General features: G+C 36.6%; 1 protein-coding gene across 4 annotated transcripts in view; it reads left to right on the forward strand.

The window, feature by feature from the left end:
- DDC (dopa decarboxylase) overlaps nucleotides 1-19,850 on the forward strand; it is a 111,503-nt gene that overhangs the window by 47,035 nt on the left and 44,618 nt on the right. For all 4 annotated transcript variants that reach the window (XM_081931898.1, XM_081931900.1, XM_081931899.1 and 1 more), the window contains 5 exons: nucleotides 1,862-2,080; nucleotides 3,982-4,095; nucleotides 5,440-5,559; nucleotides 12,898-13,032; nucleotides 17,491-17,634. In XM_081931898.1, the coding sequence (XP_081788024.1) occupies nucleotides 1,880-2,080; nucleotides 3,982-4,095; nucleotides 5,440-5,559; nucleotides 12,898-13,032; nucleotides 17,491-17,634 (714 nt within the window). In that variant the 5' untranslated portion in view covers nucleotides 1,862-1,879. The remainder of the gene's footprint in view (nucleotides 1-1,861; nucleotides 2,081-3,981; nucleotides 4,096-5,439; nucleotides 5,560-12,897; nucleotides 13,033-17,490; nucleotides 17,635-19,850) is intronic.

Consider the following 19,850-nt stretch of genomic DNA (forward strand, 5'->3'; position numbering starts at 1 on the left):
TTGACCACATATTCAGCTGCTGTAAAAAAATCGCGCAGACTGATTATAAATTGCGGCACAATTCAGTAGCACAAATGATCCATTGGAATTTGTGCAAAAATTATAATATTAAAACAACAACAAACTGGTGGGAACATAGGCCTGAAAAAGTCACCGAAGGTCAGATGGTCAAGATCCTGTGGGATTTTCGTATACAAACGGACAAAATACTGGTGCATAACACACCAGACATCACACTGGTTGAGAAAAATAAGGTTACAATCATAGACATTGCAATACCAGGGGATAGCCAGGTCGACGAGAAGGAACATGAGAAAATTGTGAAATACCAGGACCTAAAAATTGAAATTCAATGACTATGGCACAAACTAGCAGTAGTAATTCCAGTGGTAATCGGCACACTGGGTGCTATCCCAAAAACACTGGAATTGCATTTAAAACAGTTAAAACTTGACAAAATCACCATCAGTCAAATGCAAAAAGCTGCACTGCTTGGATCTAAAGTAGAATAAAATATGGATTAAAATATAAGAATGAAGACGTGGCATAAAAGGGACAGTTAGAAGCTTGCTTAAAGGGACAGGGAAATGTCATCAGCCTTAAACCACAACATGTTCCAGCAAATGTCCCTATGTCAAAAGTCCAAAACCACAAAGTTCAATTAAAGTTCGTTAATGGCACGTAGTCCATACCTGTAACAAAAGGAGAAATAAGACCCCCATCTCCTTATAAGGCTTTTTCCTCAAGGTAACCAATAAGAAATGAGTTAAGTGTTTCCGTGTTATGCTGTCTTTGAGAATACATAAGAATGTGTGCTTCGATAATGAAGGTCGTTCAGAAATTCACAACGTTAGCCATGGGCTAACTTTTCTGAACCTGGCTGCCAAATAAACTTTTCCTGTATCCTGAGAAGTCTAAAGCCTGTCAATTTCTGCAACAGATCCGCAAGTATATTACAAAAATACGTTACGACGTCCTAGGCCCCTGGGTGGGGCCCGACTAGTAATCAATGCTAAATCCGGCGAAACAACTGGCCACTTGTGTACAATTGTGTAACAACAACAACAACAATAACAAAAACAACAAAAACAACTTATTACATTCATATTCAAAAGTACCTGTAGCCCCAAAAGCACATGCTTTCATATGTCTGGCTTTCCATTTTTAATAATGAGCTCTCCCTCACTATACAATACAATACAATACAATACAATAGTAGAGTTGGAAGGGACCTTGGAGGTCTTCTAGTCCAACCCCCTGCCTAGGCAGGAAACCCTATACCGTTTCAGACAAATGGCTATCCAACATCTTCTTAAAGACTTCCAGTGTTGGAGCATTCACAACTTCTGGAGGCAAGCTGTTCCACTGATTAATTGTTCTAACTGTCAGGAAATTTCTCCTCAGTTCTAAGTTGCTTCTCTCCTTGATTAGTTTCCACCCATTGCTTCTTGTTCTACCCTCAGGTGCCTTGGAGAATAGTTTGACTCCCTCTTCTTTGTGGCAACCCCTGAGATATTGGAACACTGCTATCATGTCTCCCCTAGTCCTTCTTTCTCTTAAGCTAAACAGACCCAGTTCCTGCAACCGTTCTTCATATGTTTTAGTCTCCAGTCCCCTAATCATCTTTGTTGCTCTTCTCTGCACTCTTTCTTGCCTGCTTTTGTTTTATTTAATTTTTTTAAGAGATGGAAGCCATTGGACATCATACTATACATTTCTGTCTTTGGGATAATCTAAAAGAGATAATCCTATCTGAAATTTGGCTCTTGGTTTGCAATTAGTTTCATATATAAAGAAGATAAGACAAATATACCTGCACATTTTTTCCAAATGGTGTTTCTTTCCAATGTGTTTCTTTTAGGTTGCTTGAAAACCTGAAATGGATGCCGCAACATTTCGAAAAAGAGGAAAAGAGATGGTGGATTACATTGCAGATTACATTGAGAACATAGAGGAGCGACAGGTCTATCCTGATGTAGAGCCAGGTTACTTAAGAGCCCTCATTCCAGAGTTTGCACCTGAAACACCTGAGAGATTTGAAGACATCCTTAAAGATGTTGAGAGGATAATTATGCCTGGGGTAATATCAATTAAGCAGTTTGAAGATTTTACTTTTAATACTGATGACAAGAAAGTTAAGATAAGAGTGGAAGTCCAGTCTCCAAGCTTGTGGGTTGGTTTCCAAACATTTTTTTTACCAGGCTAGCAGTTGAATTTAGAGAATGTCAGTGTGATATTCTTCTGTTTATAAGGATTTTGTGTGGTCATTAAGTCTTGTGATGGGAGAGTCATGTCAGAGGATGGTCTAATGATGGGTCTTGTGGTGGATCAGGAGTGTGGTCACATCAGATGAAGGTCTTCTGATGGGTCAGGTGAGGGTCTTGTGATGGCTCTTGAAATGGAAAAGTCACATCAGGTGAGCATCATTGGGACATGAAGTGCTGTCTGGGGTTGTGGGTTGATTGCGGGTTTGTGATGTCATGATTGGTTCTGCAATTGATTTGAATTCTCAGAGGTTTGTAGCCTGCTTGTAGATCAATGTGTCTGTAGATGGAATTGCTTGTGGAGTGCCAACCTTTAATAAACTCATAAGTGTGGTGGGTGATACCATGGCCAATGATTTTTGTATTGCTCCAATACAATTGAATTGGTGCTGGTTCAATGTCAGTATGGGTAGAGATTAGGAATTTGGGATCATGGTTTTGACTACCAGCCTGTGTTCATGGATCCTGGTTTTTAATTGATATGAGGAAATAGACAAAAGATTCCCGTTCCTTGACATCAACATGAGAAGACAAGACAACAGAAAACTGGAAACTCGCATCTACCACAAACCCACATACATGGACCAAATCAGCTTTGTAGCACACACAAAAGAAGCTGCATTCAAACCCTCTTCAGAAGGCCCAGGACATACTGCAGCCTTACAGCAGTAAGAAAAGCAGAAGAGAAATGGCTATTTGATGTCTTTCTCTGCAAAGGCTATCCAAAAAACTTTGTATTCTGCCACATAGCACCCAAACCACAACCAACCACACAGTCAACCACCACACAAAAACTAAGCCTATCACACACAAAAGGGATGTCAGAAATGACAGCCAGAATTCTCCAAGCTCTAGGAATAACAATAGCCCACAAACCCACAGCCAATTATCTAGAACAAAGACAAGATACAGAAGGATGAAAGAAACAATGTAATTTACAAAATCAACTGTAACAATTGAAAACAATTATATGTGGGACAAACATCATGTCAATTGAAAACCAGGATCCATGATCACCAGCTAGCAATCAAATGCCACAATCCCAAATCCCACTGAACAGCACCAATTTGATTGGAGTAATAATCAGCCATGCTACCACGTATGATGCTCACAAGTTTGTTGAAGTTTGGCACTCCACAAGCAATTCCATCAACAGACACAACAACTACAAGCAACCTACAAACTCCTGACAATTCAAATCAACAGCACCACCAATCAGCAACAGCAACAACCTTCAAACAGCTCACAACTCCCCTAAAGAGCACTTCACCTCACTTCGCTATCAAAAGAGGCATCATAAGACCTTCACCTAATATCACTCACCCCTCACAAGACCCATCAGAAGACCTTTTCCTGACACATCACTAGACCCTCTCTTGATGTGACCCTCCCATCACGAGACTTACTGACTTATAAACAGAATACCAGCACTGATATTCCCTGTATTCCACTGAAGATATTACCTAACCTGGTAATGAAACACTTGGAAATCAACTCACAAGACTGGACTTTCACTCATTCTTTACCTGAGCTACATATATTTGCCATTATTGCAAACTTAAGATAGTAATACTTATTTTCTTTTTTTTTTCCTTTACAAGTTTGATTTGGTTTTAATATTTTTTGGACAATATCAACATTTTTTTAACATACTTGTTAAAACAAGGCCTTGTGACTTTTCATTCTGATAAATCTTTGTTTATATTCTTTTCCACAGGTGACTCATTGGCACAGTCCCTACTTCTTTGCCTATTTTCCTACTGCCAATTCTTTTCCTGCTATTTTGGGTGATATGTTATCTGGGGGCATAGGATGCATTGGATTTTCATGGGTAAGTTCTATGTGGGCATGAAAGAACTAGTTTCTAACAGCTACAATTACTACATATACCTTTATATTTAAAAATATCTATGGATTTTTGGAGATAATTTCTTCTCACAGAAGCCACAGATCAGCTACATGGCTTTCAACAATTTAGTTTTCACTGAAGTGGTAGATTATGAGAGTGCTCTACCATTTCAATACAGGTAGTCCTCAATTTATGAACACAATTCAGCCCAAAATTTATGCTGCTAAGTGAGAAATTTGTTTTATGGCTTTTCTTGCCACATTTGTTAAGTGAATCACTGCAATTATTAAATTAAATTGCCACAGTTGTTAACTGGATCTAATTTCCCCATTGACTTTGCTTGTCAGAAGGTTGCAAAAGCTGATCCCATGACCCTGGGACACTGCAACCGTCATAAATGTGAGTCACTTGTCAAATATTCAAGTGTAAATCATATGACCATGGGGATGCTGCAATGGTCATAAGCGTGAACAATAGCCATAAGTCACTTTTTTCAGTGCCATTGCAACTTTGAACAGTTAAACGAATTGTTGTCGAGGATTACCTGTACAAATATAGGGATTAACATAACTGCATGTACAAAAGTGTTTCCTTTGCATAAAATAAAATAAAAAACTAAAACTCTCAGTAGTTTCTATTCTAGGCTACAAACTAATCCCTACAGTATATCTATGTGGAAACAGTTTCCTATAGGAAGACTTGTATGAGAGAAGATGAAAACCAGAACATCTGATATTAGGCTGCTTCCATGGCAACCTTAGATCAGACGGAAGCAATATTGTGGAATATGTCCTTCAACAATGATTATGAGGGTAATTCAGTCTCAGAATGTTGAAAGCTGTATAAAATTAAGCAGTATTCTTTCTGTATTTAGCTCCTCTAACTGCCTTTTTGAATCCTGATAGTAATCATAGAAAGAAGATTACCAGTAGAGAGGTTCTGGTATACTCAGAAAGACATACTTACCTCTCTCCCCCCTCCCTCCCCCCCTCTCTCTATGTGTGTGTACATATACTTGCATACTCAAGTATACGTATATGTATAATAGCTTGATAAGGCGTGGTTTCAAATTTTGACATGTTTTATCTACAGTTTAAAATTGTATTAGGAGAATGAGTTAATATACCTGTCATATGTAGTAGTTACTCAAATGGATAATTAATTATCACTTTTTTTCCACTCACAAATTAAGTAACATTCTGAGTTATACTTGAAGCACCCATGCTTCATTGCTTTTTTTATTCTGTGCACTCTTCTGAAATGTGTAAATATCTAAATAAATCACTAGAGACTTTTCTTTCCTTTCCCCCTGTTTTCCCATTCTAGGCATCAAGCCCAGCTTGTACTGAATTGGAAGCAGTCATGCTGGATTGGTTAGGAAAGATGATCAATTTGCCTCCACAATTTCTGGCTGGGAAAGATGGAGAAGGAGGTGGGGTAATCCAGGTAATTTAGAATATTTGCTGCTGAATTTGATCTGTATTGTATCTAAAGTGGATAGAATATTATATTGTATGCATTGTCATATTATTTATTTTTTAACGATAAGGTTGTCATTTTTGGAATATTTCAGAATTCTGTCCAAAACAGAATGATAACACAAAGTGAAAAAATATCTAAAGATTTTTGGGGTAAACCCAGATTTTGCAGTGATGGAGAAAACATTATTTAAAAAAATATTAAAAGGAATGCTTAGAGAGGTCCAGTGGCTATTTGGAGGGAAATGAAATCCATGTCAGATAGAAAAGGGAAATAAAAGATATATCTGGGAGCACAGAGGAATATTTTAAGGATAAGTCTACATCAACATTATTTCATACATCAATTTTATTTGACATAGTTCTCTGGATTGCAGGTATACCTGAATGTGTGTAAATTAGGAAAAACCATGACTGAGCCATGGTTTTAAGTTCACTCATCGGTTGTTATTTTGGCTTGATTGACAAGAGGTGTAATTTGTCAAAATATGAAGGGCCAAAAGTTTTAATTTAACACCACTAACTCAGTGCTAAATACACTTCTATTTATTGAAATCAGTTTATTAAAATTCTGTGTTAGATTGTGACTTAAATTCTTAAATTCTTCTAAATTTATCAAGTCAATTCAACAGCCTGCTAAATTATCATTATGGAAGTAGATCGGTATTCACTGTTTAAAATGAATTTGTAAAAGTTTGTATTATGATTTTTTCTTCTTTTTAATCATGTCTGATTATCGGAGTTTGCTTGGAGGAGTTCCTGCAGTTTTCTTGGAAATATTTTTCAAAAAGGGTTTGCCTCCTTCCTCAAGCTGAAAGAAGGTAACTGGCTCAAGGTCACCAGCTGGTTTTGAGCCTAAGACAACAGTAGAATTCAGTTTCAAACTGATGCCTACACCAAATTGGCTCTCGATTATTATCTGGCAAAGTGTAAATTGTCATGCCATAATTATGACTCTGTATCTTCAGGTAATCTTTGCTTACCTCTAAGTCTGGCATGATTTCTATTTTTAGTACTTCTATTTGATTGGTTCATATTGATCATAAATGAATAAATAAATCCACACATATGATTTTTCTGTGTCTGATTACTGCATTTTTTTTATAAGTGATAAAATTGTGAGCTGACTGGAGAAAGGAGCTGACATCGCGATGATACGGATGTGCGATCTCGGAGCTCCAAGATTGCAGCCAATACTTTTACTGCTGGGTGGTCCATCTGGACCTAAACCGTCCTGAAGAGATGGTGACAGGGAAGAGTACATCTTGCTGATCTCAGGGACATTGCAACGTCCCTGATTGATCCAAGAGAATCTCTTCTAGCCGGCAAGCTGCTAAGTCAGAGAAAGAGAAAATGTATCCATCTGGTGAGGAAATTTTATTTTTACAAAAGAGACCGCCCCCAAAAGATTAAAACCAAATCAAACTTGTAAAGAAAAGAAAAGAAAATAAGTGGTGAATTTAAGCTATTTTGGACAGTGTGTTATCCTTTTTTAAAAAATTGTCTTCTGTGGATGGAAGTTTTGCCAACACTTCCTACTTTTTAAAGTGAAAGTATTGCCTTTTCTTCTACTTTTTTTTTAACCTATGGATTAAATCTTTTTTTTTTCACAATACTGGCTTGGATGGTTTTTTTTTTTCTTTTGTTCTATTTAAGAACCTTGTTTCTTTTAAGCTTGGAATATAAAGAGGCTATAAAAGGAATATAAAGAGAGCAGTAACATCAGAGGGAAAAGAAGTTACACTGCCACTTGGAAGTTGGAGGCTGAGTTCTGGAAATATTTTTCTCTCTCTTTTCTTTGATCATTTTGACCTTGCACTTCAAAGGTTTTAGCTTGCAAAGAAATAAGATGGGTTGTTTATGCAGGTGACCTTTGGATATCTCTTTGGCAGTGAGAGAGAAATGAAAAAAAAAGCTTTGTTTTCCAACTAGAGTGGCAGTGTTTATAAATTGGACAATGATACAATACCAAGAAGAAACCATAACATTACAACAGATTATGTTTGAAATTCAAAAATTATTAGAAACATCAGAGAGAATTGAGAAGAAATTGGAAAATATAGATGGTAATATAGACAAATTTGATGAAATTGAAGATAGCCAGCTAATGGAAAAGGTGGAAGTTAGAGTCTTAAAAACCCAAGAGAAAAATGAACAAAGAGGCAAGACAACTGTGGATATTGACAGTGATCTGTGCGTGATTGGAAATGGAAAGAATGGAACATTGAAAGGGAAGAGAGATGGAAAGGAGCTCCCAGATTTCAAGGTATAGAAGGAGAAAAAAGAGAAGAATTGATGGATTTAAGGAGAGGAACTTTGACAAAAGCACTACTGATAACCAAAGATAAGCTGATTAAAGAAGCTGGTGGAGGGTTTCCAAAATTTATAAGACATGCAACAAGCAACAAGGTGCGAAGAGAAGTCCACACAAAGTTGATTAAGGAAATAACCAGAAGATTAATCCTACATAAGACAAAAGAAATAAGACTGTACTACTACTGGAAAGACACAGGTTGAGACATGAAAACTATTAAGAAAATACTAGCTAAATAGTTAAAATTAGAGCATTATGTTAAAAATGAAGTGATAATGAATATAGTTAGATAGATAATTGATAATGATATAATGTATACATATATATTGGTTTGACAAGATAAAATTTGGTATAAATTTTTTTAAAACAAAATTTTATTGGTTTTTAAAAAAATAAACAAGGAAAGGGGTGGTGGAATAGGTTACAAATTTTGGCAGTTACAATATGCAGGAGGTGGCTCCTCCCCCAGTGCTCATACTTTCCATTTATTAATACATTAGATTATTACTAATTAATGGTATTTTGTCAGCATATAAACTTTTATCTTCAAATAATTTCAATCATTTTACATCAAACAGATTTTCTTGTTCATTTTTGTGATCTGAGTTTTCTCGATGTTGCCCCTTCTCCCCCCGCCAGCAGAGCTCCGGCCCCTTCCGTGTCCTGTGTGTCTGGTGTAGTGTCATCAGGTTTGTCTAGGAGGACTTTATTTTTTTCCATAAAGGCCTGAGCCTCTGTGGTTGTATTGATTCTAATTCTTGTGTCCTCACAGAATATTAGCATACCTTCAGGCATCAGCCATCTAAACCACACCCCTTTCTGGTATAATTTCTTCGCTAATAGCGAATAGTTTTTTCTTTTATCTCTCACTTTCTTAGGGATCTGTTTCAGAATGGCTATTTCTCTATCCTGGTATTTTAGTGCTTGCCCCCTTTGTGCACTCAGAATCTCATCTCTTGTGATCTTTCTGAGAAATTTAATATGTACCTCCCTTGGAACATTGTGTGTTCTGGCATATGCTGAGTTTGCTCTATAAACCAGGTCCATGTCCCACCCCATCTGTTGTTTATCTTTTTTAATGTATTCAGCCAATAAGTTTGTCATAATGTCCCTTAGATCTTCATCATCAGCCTCAACCATATTTTGAAATCTAAGGAAAAAGGACATTCTTTCAAATTCCATTTTTATCTGATGGTTCTCAAGCTCTTGGTTCCCTTTCTGCACTCCCCTCACCTCCCCCCTCATCTCAGCCATCCCCTCCTCCAAAAGATCCAGTCTCTGTGAGTTATTAATCGCCCGGTCTTGGTTCTCTCTAAGCTGCTCATTCATCTCCTTTAGTTGGTTTTTAAATCTTCCTGCCCCTTTAAGAGTTGTTGGAACATCTGCTGAAAGTCCACCTCAGAAGGCTTGGGCTGGAGCAAAGAAGTTAAAGTCTGTTGTCCACTGGGGCTGGACGCTGAAGATGTTGGGGCAGAGACAGCAAATCCCGGCTTCCCCGGGGTGGTCTTTTGGGTGGCATTGTAATAAGCAAAGAGATAACAATGTCAGTACAGAGAGGAAACAATTAGGGAGGAAAACCGCCAAGTGAGGTTACGAGGCAGGGAGTCCAAGCAGATAGGAACCTTTTCTGGATTTAGCTCCTGGCAATAAAGCAGTAAAGTCCTTTGTTCCAAGCAGAGTAAAATGTAGCAAGAGATTTATCTGAGTGTCACGGAGACAAAGACAAGATGCCTGAAGCTTCTATGGGTGGAGTCAAGTTTCAGTGTCTATAAAGACGACGGAAGTGTGCCATCTTGCCCTGCCAGCTCTGGGATCAGAAGGCAAAGACCAAAAGTTTTCAAAGTTTTCAGATCATCACCTCATTTACACAATTGCAGTCCAAAATCTGTCTTTGCTATGAGCATGATTTCGTTGCATGGCTCCCCCCCCTCCTCCTCTGGGGGCAGAGAGCAAAACCGTTTAAAGCCACTTGTCCAAGGGGGGGAGAAATCCCCCTCCCTCCAATCACACTTCTCCAAATCAAGTTGAAAGTTAATTCTAAAGAGCTGGCAATTTTTTTTCCTTCAGTCGAACAAGGGAACGGGGGGAAGTTTCCACCTCACCGCACAGCAGCTGCGTCCTTCAAATCTTGCTTTCTTCCAGCTGCCTCATCGCGAAGACGCCGCGGCGCCTCCCCTCTTGCCTCCCGGTGCCTAGGGCGATGCGGGGAGCCCCCTGGCCACTGCCGACACAGGGGGTCCCCTGCTACGCTGCCCCCTCGGCATGAGCCCCTCCAGGGCGTCAGTGGGGAGCCCACCAGGAGTGTGCGGGGCGAGCAAAGCTTGCCCGTCGCGATCCGCAGCCGGAACCGGAAGTCAAAATTTAGTATAAATTTTTTAATGGTGACCATGAAAGGAAGTTTAGAAATTTTGTAATGTATGAAAGCCTACAATATTGAAATTGGATTGATCATGGATATAGTTAGATAAATAATTGATAATGATATAATGTATACATATATATTGGTTTGACAAGAGGAAATTTGGTATAAATCTTAAATGGTGACCATGAAAGGAAGTTTTGAAACTTAGTTATGTATGAAAGCCTATAATATGGAAATTGTATATAAATTGTAAACACTGATTAAGAAAGGAGGTTTAGAAACTTTGTTATCAAACATAATTAATTTTTATTTAGAACGTTTCACAAAGATAGAATGTTGTTGGATGATATTGAAAATAGACAATGGAATGCCATTATGTGGTTTTGCTTTGAATTTTGGAATATTTGTTATAAAGGGATGTTTATATAGTAATATATATAAATATATTTGATGTAAAATATATAATTTGATATGGATTATAGGTGATGACTGTGGAAGGGATGCACGAAAGTTCTTTGTAACCAATTGATACACTTTTTATAATTTGTAATGGAATATGTTTTTATGGTGTTTGTTGTGTCTTGTTTGTTTGTGTCTATTCAAAAAATAATAATTTTAAAAAAAGTGAGCTGACTAAATTCTTTAATTCCTATTCACACATACAGTTATCTTTTGAAGTTTCAGTAGTCAAAGGACTGTGCATATGTAAATGAGTCCTAAAACTTTTTGTTACCCAGTTCATTGCATGCAATTGTGACATTCTTATGAGGATAGTGCCCAGTAGAAAAATATCAATCTCATATTGGAGCCACTTACAGATTCCTTCTTTCCTACTTTGTTAAATACTTTTGTGCTTCTTTGTATTTTTTCATGCCAGCTGAAGTTTTAGAGTTTTGTATTTTGGTTTGGTTTGGTTTATTTGGATTTATATGCCGCCCTTCTCCAAAAAGACTCAGGGCGGCATACAACATTAAAAAACACGCATCCCAAAAGTTAAAAAAGATTAAATCCATATCCAAAAAAACAAACCAAATTTTTAAAAAACCAATACATTTAAAATAAGTTAAAATTAACAGGCCAGGCCGGCTTGCTGGAAAAGCCAACTTTTTAGGGCGCGTCAGAAGGACCGGAGGTCGGGGATTATGCGAAGCTCTGGGGGCAGCTCATTCCAGAGGGAAGGCGCTCCCACAGAGAAGGCTCTCCCCCTGGGGGTCACCAGTTGACACTGCCTGGCCGACGGCACCCTGAGGAGACCAACTCTGTGGGATCGTACTGGACGGTGGGAAGCTACTGGTGGCAGTAGGTGGTCTCGCAGGTACCCTGGGCCTAAGCCATGGAGTGCTTTAAAGGTAATAATTAATACCTTGAATCTCACCTGGAAAACAACCGGCAACCAGTGCAGGCCGCCTAAAAGGGGTGTAACATGGGAGCACCTAGGTACCCCCATGACAACCCACGCGGCCGCATTCTGGACCAGCTGAAGCCTCCGGGTGCTTTTTTAACAAAGTTATAAATGAGCCTTGCCAGACATTGAATCTTCTGCAGAAATATTCAGACATTTTTTCTCTAGCTTTACATTATAGTGCCATGCATTTATATGTCATATTTATAAAAACTTGCAAAAGTATCTTTTGTGCTGATGATATGGGACATTTTTATCTGTTTATTAATTCATTTTTAGTGACAATACATGATTGCCAGTAATTGTAGATGCTGTTTTCATTGTTTATCTTTAGGACAGAAGGAGAATAGCTTAAGGACTCTCCTGCTATTATCAGAGAGGAAGCAATTTGTGCAGATGGTTTTCTTTTTCCACAGTCATAATGACAGTGATAGAAACAGGAAAGGACATGTGAAACATGGGTTTTATATTAAAACTGCCAACCTTTCCTAGATTTAAACCCAAATGATTATTTGCACTATTCGCTTATGAAAATTGGTGCTTAATTACAGCTGAAAGGATAAATCAATATGAAATCATTGCCTGCTACTTTAAATGTGCCACTTGAAACAATTATAGATGAAAAAAAAATGTATCCTGGGGACTTTATTTGGCAATATATATGCCGGCTCTTGAATCTGTTCACCATAGTAACCTATGTTTGTAGAGAAAAATGAAATCGACTGTCCTCTTAGTATTTGTGTCATTTTAAAAAGCGAAGTTACTCATAAGCGCCTTCAGCTTTTTTTGCATTGTCATTTTATTGGGGGTGCATCCATCCATATTTAAGAATGCAACCCTGTTAATTTTAGTTAACATTAATATTCTGATTTAGAAAGGTGAAATAAGATGGATTCTGTCCTTAATTTAAAGAAGATCGCTGTATAATATTGCTTCTGCCTCTTTGCTGTTTTTCCCCCCAGGCTGTCTAAGAGCACTTTCACATAAATGCATTTACAGCCTATTGACATCTAAAGCAAGCATGGATGACACACTGTGTAATATACATTTGTGTCAGGAAGAAGGAATTCTTACCTGATTAGACCATCAAGATGATGTTGCCGTTGTGTTATTCTCAGTACCATCAATTGTACTATATAAGCAATACCAATGCAGTGGATACTCCTTATTAATTTAGGACAATTTTTACTGGATTCTCTTAACCAACCTGTCCAATTTTCCATCACAGGGAACTGCCAGTGAATCTACCTTGGTTGCCATGCTGGCAGCTCGAACCAAAGCAATCCATCGTATTCAGTTAGACAATGAAAAACTGACTCAGGGAGAAATTATTGACCGACTGGTAGCTTATACTTCTGATCAAGTGAGTACATTATTCCCTGCATTACTGTAGATATGGAAATAAAATGATACATAATACTCATTCAACATAGATTAAAATTTCATTACGATGTTATGCCTTTCATTTTCAGGTTGATTTTTAAAAATCATTCTCAATAATGCAGATACTTGACAGACAAGCAATACTTTTGATAAACATAAATTTTGATAAAGATACATTTTGATCAAAAATAAGCCATGTAGGCTGAATTGTGTCCTGATCCTTGGTGAGCCTTGGAGGCAAAGAGCAGCAAGAAACAATGCTTTGAAAACATTTATTTGGTCTGATTTGGACCAAGCTATTTCTGTCTTTTCCACCCCAAACCCAATTTTCTGTAATGCTGCAGACTATCTGTGCCATACCATCTATGACATTTTATAATATGACTAAATTGCTTAAACCCTTCTCCTCTCCTGTACTTGAACTTGAGAGTATAGATATATATTTTACATTTTACTGTAATTTTGGATGTGACATAATAAATTAATATTCCTGACACTGCAAAGAGGTAGTATTTATGTAATTCTTTTCTTTGTGGCAGTTCTTACATCTGGTGATTACAGCAATAAGTCCACATTGGATTTAATTCTGCTAGCAATGGCCAAATATAGCCTTCCTCCACCTGGGACCCTGCACTTGTCAGAATACCTCAGCTAGCAGGTTCCAGTCAAGTAATCTTATTTCTCTTCTGACATTTTATTGGAACTCATTCATCTATATAGGCATTAGGACTTGTTAACTCCAAAAAGAATAGTTTCAGTAAGCGAAATCAATGTAAATTACGAAAGTTCACTTTAATGAATTGTGTCTTCAATTCTTTAAAAGATTTCTCATGTTATAGTTATTTGATGGATTTATATATTTTTCTAGTATTTCAGTATTGCTGTTCTATCTATTTTCCCTCATTGGTTCTAATTGGAGGTTGATGGTAATTTTTTATTTCTTTTTGGATATACATCAGTATCATTATATGAACAGTGAGGCATCTGGGTATAATTCATTTAAATTCAAGTAATTAATAATATTACTATTACTATTATTAATAATATTTGTTAACATTAATGATACCTATGTAATTGTGGTATTATTATATATATTTGTATTAGTGTGTGTTCATTGTTCAGTGTTTTTGTGCACCATTCTAATAACAATCCCATGCATTCGGTGGACCCGCGTGCATGTAAGGGGAGGGGTGTATGTAGGGGGCCATGCGTGAGTGCAGGGGGCCACAGGGCACATGCGGGGGCTGCACATGCATATGGGTGGACCATGCACATGCTAGGGGGCACATTGCAATTTGGAGGTTCTGGCATGCACACGCTTTTGGCACTCAGTCCAGAAAAGGTTAGCCATCACTGGTCTAAGACTTTAGAAAGCCACCTTAGAAACCATTTCCTCAATCCTAGTGTTGCTACTCAGGAGAATGCAATAGTTCTTTGTGTTCTACAGGTAATCAATTAGTTCCATTTAGGCAATCCAGGAAGATTTCCAAATATCTCCTTAAATTCACTCTGTCAGTTCAGTCATAGATTCTGGCATTTCAAAGTACCTTTCTTTAAATGCCTTCCATAATCTCCAAGTTAAACCTCAAATAACTATGAAGTAGACAGATATAGAACAGTAGATAGCACAGCAGTCCTACAGGTGTTATTTATTTCCACTTTTCCCCCTTTATCTTAGCATTACTTCCCAAGGTTGTAGGAGTTTAGTATATATTCCATTCACCAGCAGGTGCCTTCAACTTAAATTTCAACATCGCACCAAATCTGACAAATATTTATTTCGTTTTTTTGCAAATAGTAAATATTCAGACAAATAATTTCAGCATTTTAAAATGCCTTACCAAAATAGCTACTCTTTCTATATTTTAAAGATTTTGTGCTCTCCCTTTAGCTCTTTTTCTTTTGGGTCTATAATTTTTCTTTCTGTAATTATTTGCCTCTTTGACAAGCATTTCAAAGAATCTCTTTTCTAGCTTTTATTTTCTTTGGGGTTAAGTTCTAATAATCTTCTCACCCAGTTCATCTCATCTCTCCAGCACATTCTTTGTTTCTCAAGCTGCCCCAGCTTTACGGCAGCCATAATGGCTGCCTCTCCTCTTCATTGTTAAATGGAAGGGAATCCCTGGGTCCAGCTGGAGAGCCACTGACCTGCAGGGTGCCTCTCCTTTCTTCATCACCCAACAGGGTGACTTTAGCCCCTTGGGGGTCCATCCAATGAGGAGGATTTGGTGCAAGTTCACAGAGCCCCACTTCTTGTGTCCGATCTTGCCACGATGTCAAACCAGAAGTACTGGAGGCATGTTATTCCTGTAGTGTGAGGGACATGCTGCAAGGCCCAGGGAGAATGTTTGGGGATGAATGAATAATAGGCAAGTAAATATTTCTGAAGTCTATTATTATCTTTATCTATTTATTTATCTATATATATAAATAGCTGTGTATGTGTATGTTCCAGCATAACTCTGGAATGCCTCGAGCAATTTCAACCAAACTTGGTACACAGATGAATTACCATCTGGAAACAAATATTGTTGGGGTAAGACACTTCTCAGGCTGTTAAGATGCAGCCTGTTGTGCCTTAAATGGCTTCTACTGTACTGCCTTAAAATGGCTTCTACTATACAGTGCTGTGGAGTTGCCATAGTAATAGCTTCAAAGTACTCCACAAGGGGGCTCTCTCTGGTAAGGGGGAAAATACAACATTAGAAATTATGGCAACGTTTATGGAAGAAGGGTTGGGATAAATAAATACCCGGGTAGCGCCGAGTTACCAGCTAGTAATAAACCAAAAAAAAAAAAAAACCCCACCCTTTTTAATGTATATATTTTTTCTTGAAAATCTTAACTGTTTGTGAATTGATAGCTTGAAAAAAATAAGCTCTAATGCTTAAGGTTACAAAAAAGTGTATTTATGCAAGCTTTTTTCTTACTTTTTAGCATCCCTGAACTTTCATTGTACTATCCAAGTATATAAAAAATTAGTTTGCATTGTGTTTGCATTGTGAATTCAGTTTAATTAAAATTGTAATTTCTGAATGTAAAAGAGAACTACATCACATTTATGCATTTACAACTTTCTCCAAAAAAACTACTGGGGGAAATCACCTGCAAAAATGCATCTACTAGGAAAATACATACAAAACTATGCAACTTGAATGTCAGGCGATTCTTTTGTCTACACAAGGATTTGCTGTAAGATATTTTTGACCTTTTAAAGTAGTCTGTGAAGCAAGAATCAAATAAGGGAGGAGGGGGAGAGAAGGCAACCTAAGGAGAAAAATGAAGTCTGACAAGGAAGCAAATTCCTGGAACAAATGTCAAATAATTCAAGCATATGTTTCATCCTCTTTCCCTCCAAAAAATTTTTTAGGACAACAATGATAATAATAATAATAATAAAACCACCCTACTTGGTACAACTTATATCCTCCGATGTTACCTTAACAGTTCCCAGGTACTTGGTTAGGACTCAAGCTGTTAAGCTACTAACCAGCCCCAAAGGCTGTGAATCTCACCAAAGATTACGTCGTCGTCGTCGTCATCATCATCATCATCATCATCATCATCATCATCATCATCATTATTTAGGACCTTAAAGAAATATAAATATCTAAGTTCACACAACTTGTTTTTGAACTAATTATGGACATTATATTATTTTTACTTCAATGTTTTTTTATATAGTACTTTATTTCCACATTTGGAATAAGCATGCATTTTTTTGGATCAAGAGTCATGCTATTGCAAGATAATTTTAGTATTCAGATTTATCCATTGGATTCTATTTTCTGATTCCTATTTTACAATAATGCCATGAGGAATTTAATTTTAAAATTATATTTTAAATCTTACCCTGAATTTCTTAACATTTTGTTTCCTTCTCATTATGTGACATATCTTCACATGAATTATGTTTATATTTTATGGATAGCAACCTGAAGTAGTATATTTCTGTTTTAAAAAGCAATGTACCTAGAAAGGGGCATATATTTAGTATTTATAGCTGTAGAACACATCTAAACTCACAGGTGAGTTTCTTGAAAAGGTAACAAATGACATTATTCAAAGAAATTATACACAATAATTAGGAGTAACACTTTTTTCACATAGAAACATTATTATGCATACATATATTTGAAACATAGAGTATGATTTACTAGCTTATTAATTGTACTGTACTTTGTATTGTTTAAATGTATTGAATGGTATAATAGTAAAAAAAAATTTTTGGTACAATTGGTACATTTGGTGCTTAAGTAATTTTATAATTACCAAATAACAAAAGTGTAGGATTGTGCATAATATTTGTTGCTGTTTATTATTTTTCATTTACATTTGCAATATTTGATTATGTTGACTAGTAATTGTAGAATATTTTTGAGCACCTAATTGATACACAATTTAAATTTTTGAATTAACTTTATTCCACTTCATGCAGGCTCATTCATCAGTTGAAAAGGATGCCTTGATTGCTGGAGTGAAAATTAAACAAGTTCCCACAGATAACTCATTTTCTGTCCGTGGGTCAACTCTAAGAAAAGTTATAGATGCAGATAAAGCTGCCGGTCTTTTCCCATTTTTTGTGAGTACTAATATCCCAATTTTTGTTATTGTACAAAGAAGATTACTAGTGATTAAGTAATCTGCTGGTCTATGTTTTAAATCATAGTAGCTATGTTCAGTCATAACATCTATAGTAAACACTTTTTGGTAATTTCATGGAAATGGATATTTTTGTCAATATGAAGTTAGTATACTACTGCCTTCTTCTAGGATGTTTTCAACTTCCCAGTCTGGCCATCCATTTAAGTCTGAAGCTATTTACAATAATTGCCGCAGATAATTTATTCCCAAAGGAAAAAGAAGGTAGCTAGTTCAAAAACTGGCAGTCTAATATTATTTTCTTATTAGTTGAGCAGATCTTTTAATTACAGCTGATACAAAATGTGATGGGGTAGCCAGTGATGGGTGTTTTCTGCCATATTTGAGGGAACACACTGGTTTGGAAGCTATATTGGTTACTCCCAGATACAATTCAAGCTGCTTGTTGCCATTTTTAAGGCCTTAAAGGGCTTCAGATCTAGTTATTTCTGAGACTACTTTCTCCTATGTTAATATATTTATCTGGTTAGATTGAAGAAGCTCAATTCCCTCTAAATCCTGTCTAATTGAGGATAACAGTTAATTGATGAGGAGCTAAGAAATTGTCACTTCCCAATGCTTGCTTTAGAACTTAGTCTATATGGAGATTTTCCTTTTGATGTCTTCCCTCCTGAATTTCAGAAGAGTACTGAAGACCTGATTTTTTCCATCTGGCTTAATCATTTCTTCTTAAAGAGGAAGAAAAATAGTCTGTTAATCTTCTAACCAGTTGTTTAGAAACAGGTAACCTGGTAGTTAGTATTCTGAAATCTTCATTATTAGACATCAAATAAATTAAAGCTAGAATCCTATTTAGATTTATTTACAACATGCCTTGTTGACCACAGTGCCATCTTGTTAATGTATATAATGTACAATTTTAATAGAACTTCAGATAGAAAGGCCAATGTTTTTACAAGTCAAAGGCTGCCCTAGGAAAGTGATACAATTGCAAGGCTTATAGACAGAGGTACCTTTAAAGTATGGTCAGAAAGCCAAGATGGCCGCCATTTGATCATCAAACACAAAAATGGTTGGAGCTTTGATTCCACTGGCCACCATATTGACTTTTTTTAAAACCTTGTCTGCAAATACCCTTGGGCATGGAAGGGAAGCAGGCTACATTGGGATTGCTAATGTTTCTTAATTTTTTAATGGATCAAAATTATTTTAAAAAACACTGAAATAACCTTATTAACTCTATTACTAGGTTTTGAAAGTCATAAAAAGGTTCAAAAGTGGCTACTGAAGGTGATTATACACCCCTGCCTTGGTGCATGTGTTTCCTGGCATTTTAAATATAAATAATCAATTGAGGCATTAATTTTTTATGATCTGTGACTTGTTTTCCTGAAATTGCCTGTTCACATAATGGACATAAAAATATGTGTATGATAAGGCTCATCTCAAGCTTTACTCTTTTACATTATTTTATGTTTTACAGCAATTTAAGATTTTTTTGTGGTTTTTAGAGTTGTTATACTACAGCATTTTTTTCTTTAGAATTCAGAATATATCTGATTCTGTTCTTAGCTAAATGCTAAACTTACCTGGTTGATTGTGGTCGTTGTGTTATACAACTGACTGCTTAGTTCCCAAAATAAGAGCAACAGTGCTGTGTTTAAAGTCTGGAATGGCCTGTAAGCTGTCTGAACAATTTTCAAGGGAGACAATATGTCCCTGTTCCAAATGTGATTACACTGTTGTAATGGGGATTTTAAATTGGGTTAAATGCAGTATTAGATCTCCCTCATAAACACACCAGATGCTGTTAGCTTGAGTATCTTTTGAGAATTGAAATAAGGAGATTTCAAATTGCTTAGAAGAGGCATTCATAACAATGATGTGGCAGAGTTATATCACAAGCCACCATCTTCTTTTATAATAGCAAAAAGCCAGAATGAATTACTGGGATTTATGAATCTCTGCATGTAAATGACACTAGGACACAGAGACTGAGATGCTATATCTTTAATCTAACCATCAGCAATTCAATGAGTATTTGCTATGGCTTTTATCACCCAGAGATACATATCCTGGTAACAATTAATATGCTTAGTCATTACGCTGCCATGCAGCAATGGCAAAATATGTACAGCCTTAATTATGAAGCTTCTTATTTGTAAAGTTACTAAGGAGGAGAAAAGCAATAACTAT

This window comes from Natrix helvetica (genome assembly GCF_964273705.1).
Source record: "Natrix helvetica genome assembly, chromosome: Z".
Taxonomy (NCBI): domain Eukaryota; kingdom Metazoa; phylum Chordata; class Lepidosauria; order Squamata; family Natricidae; genus Natrix; species Natrix helvetica.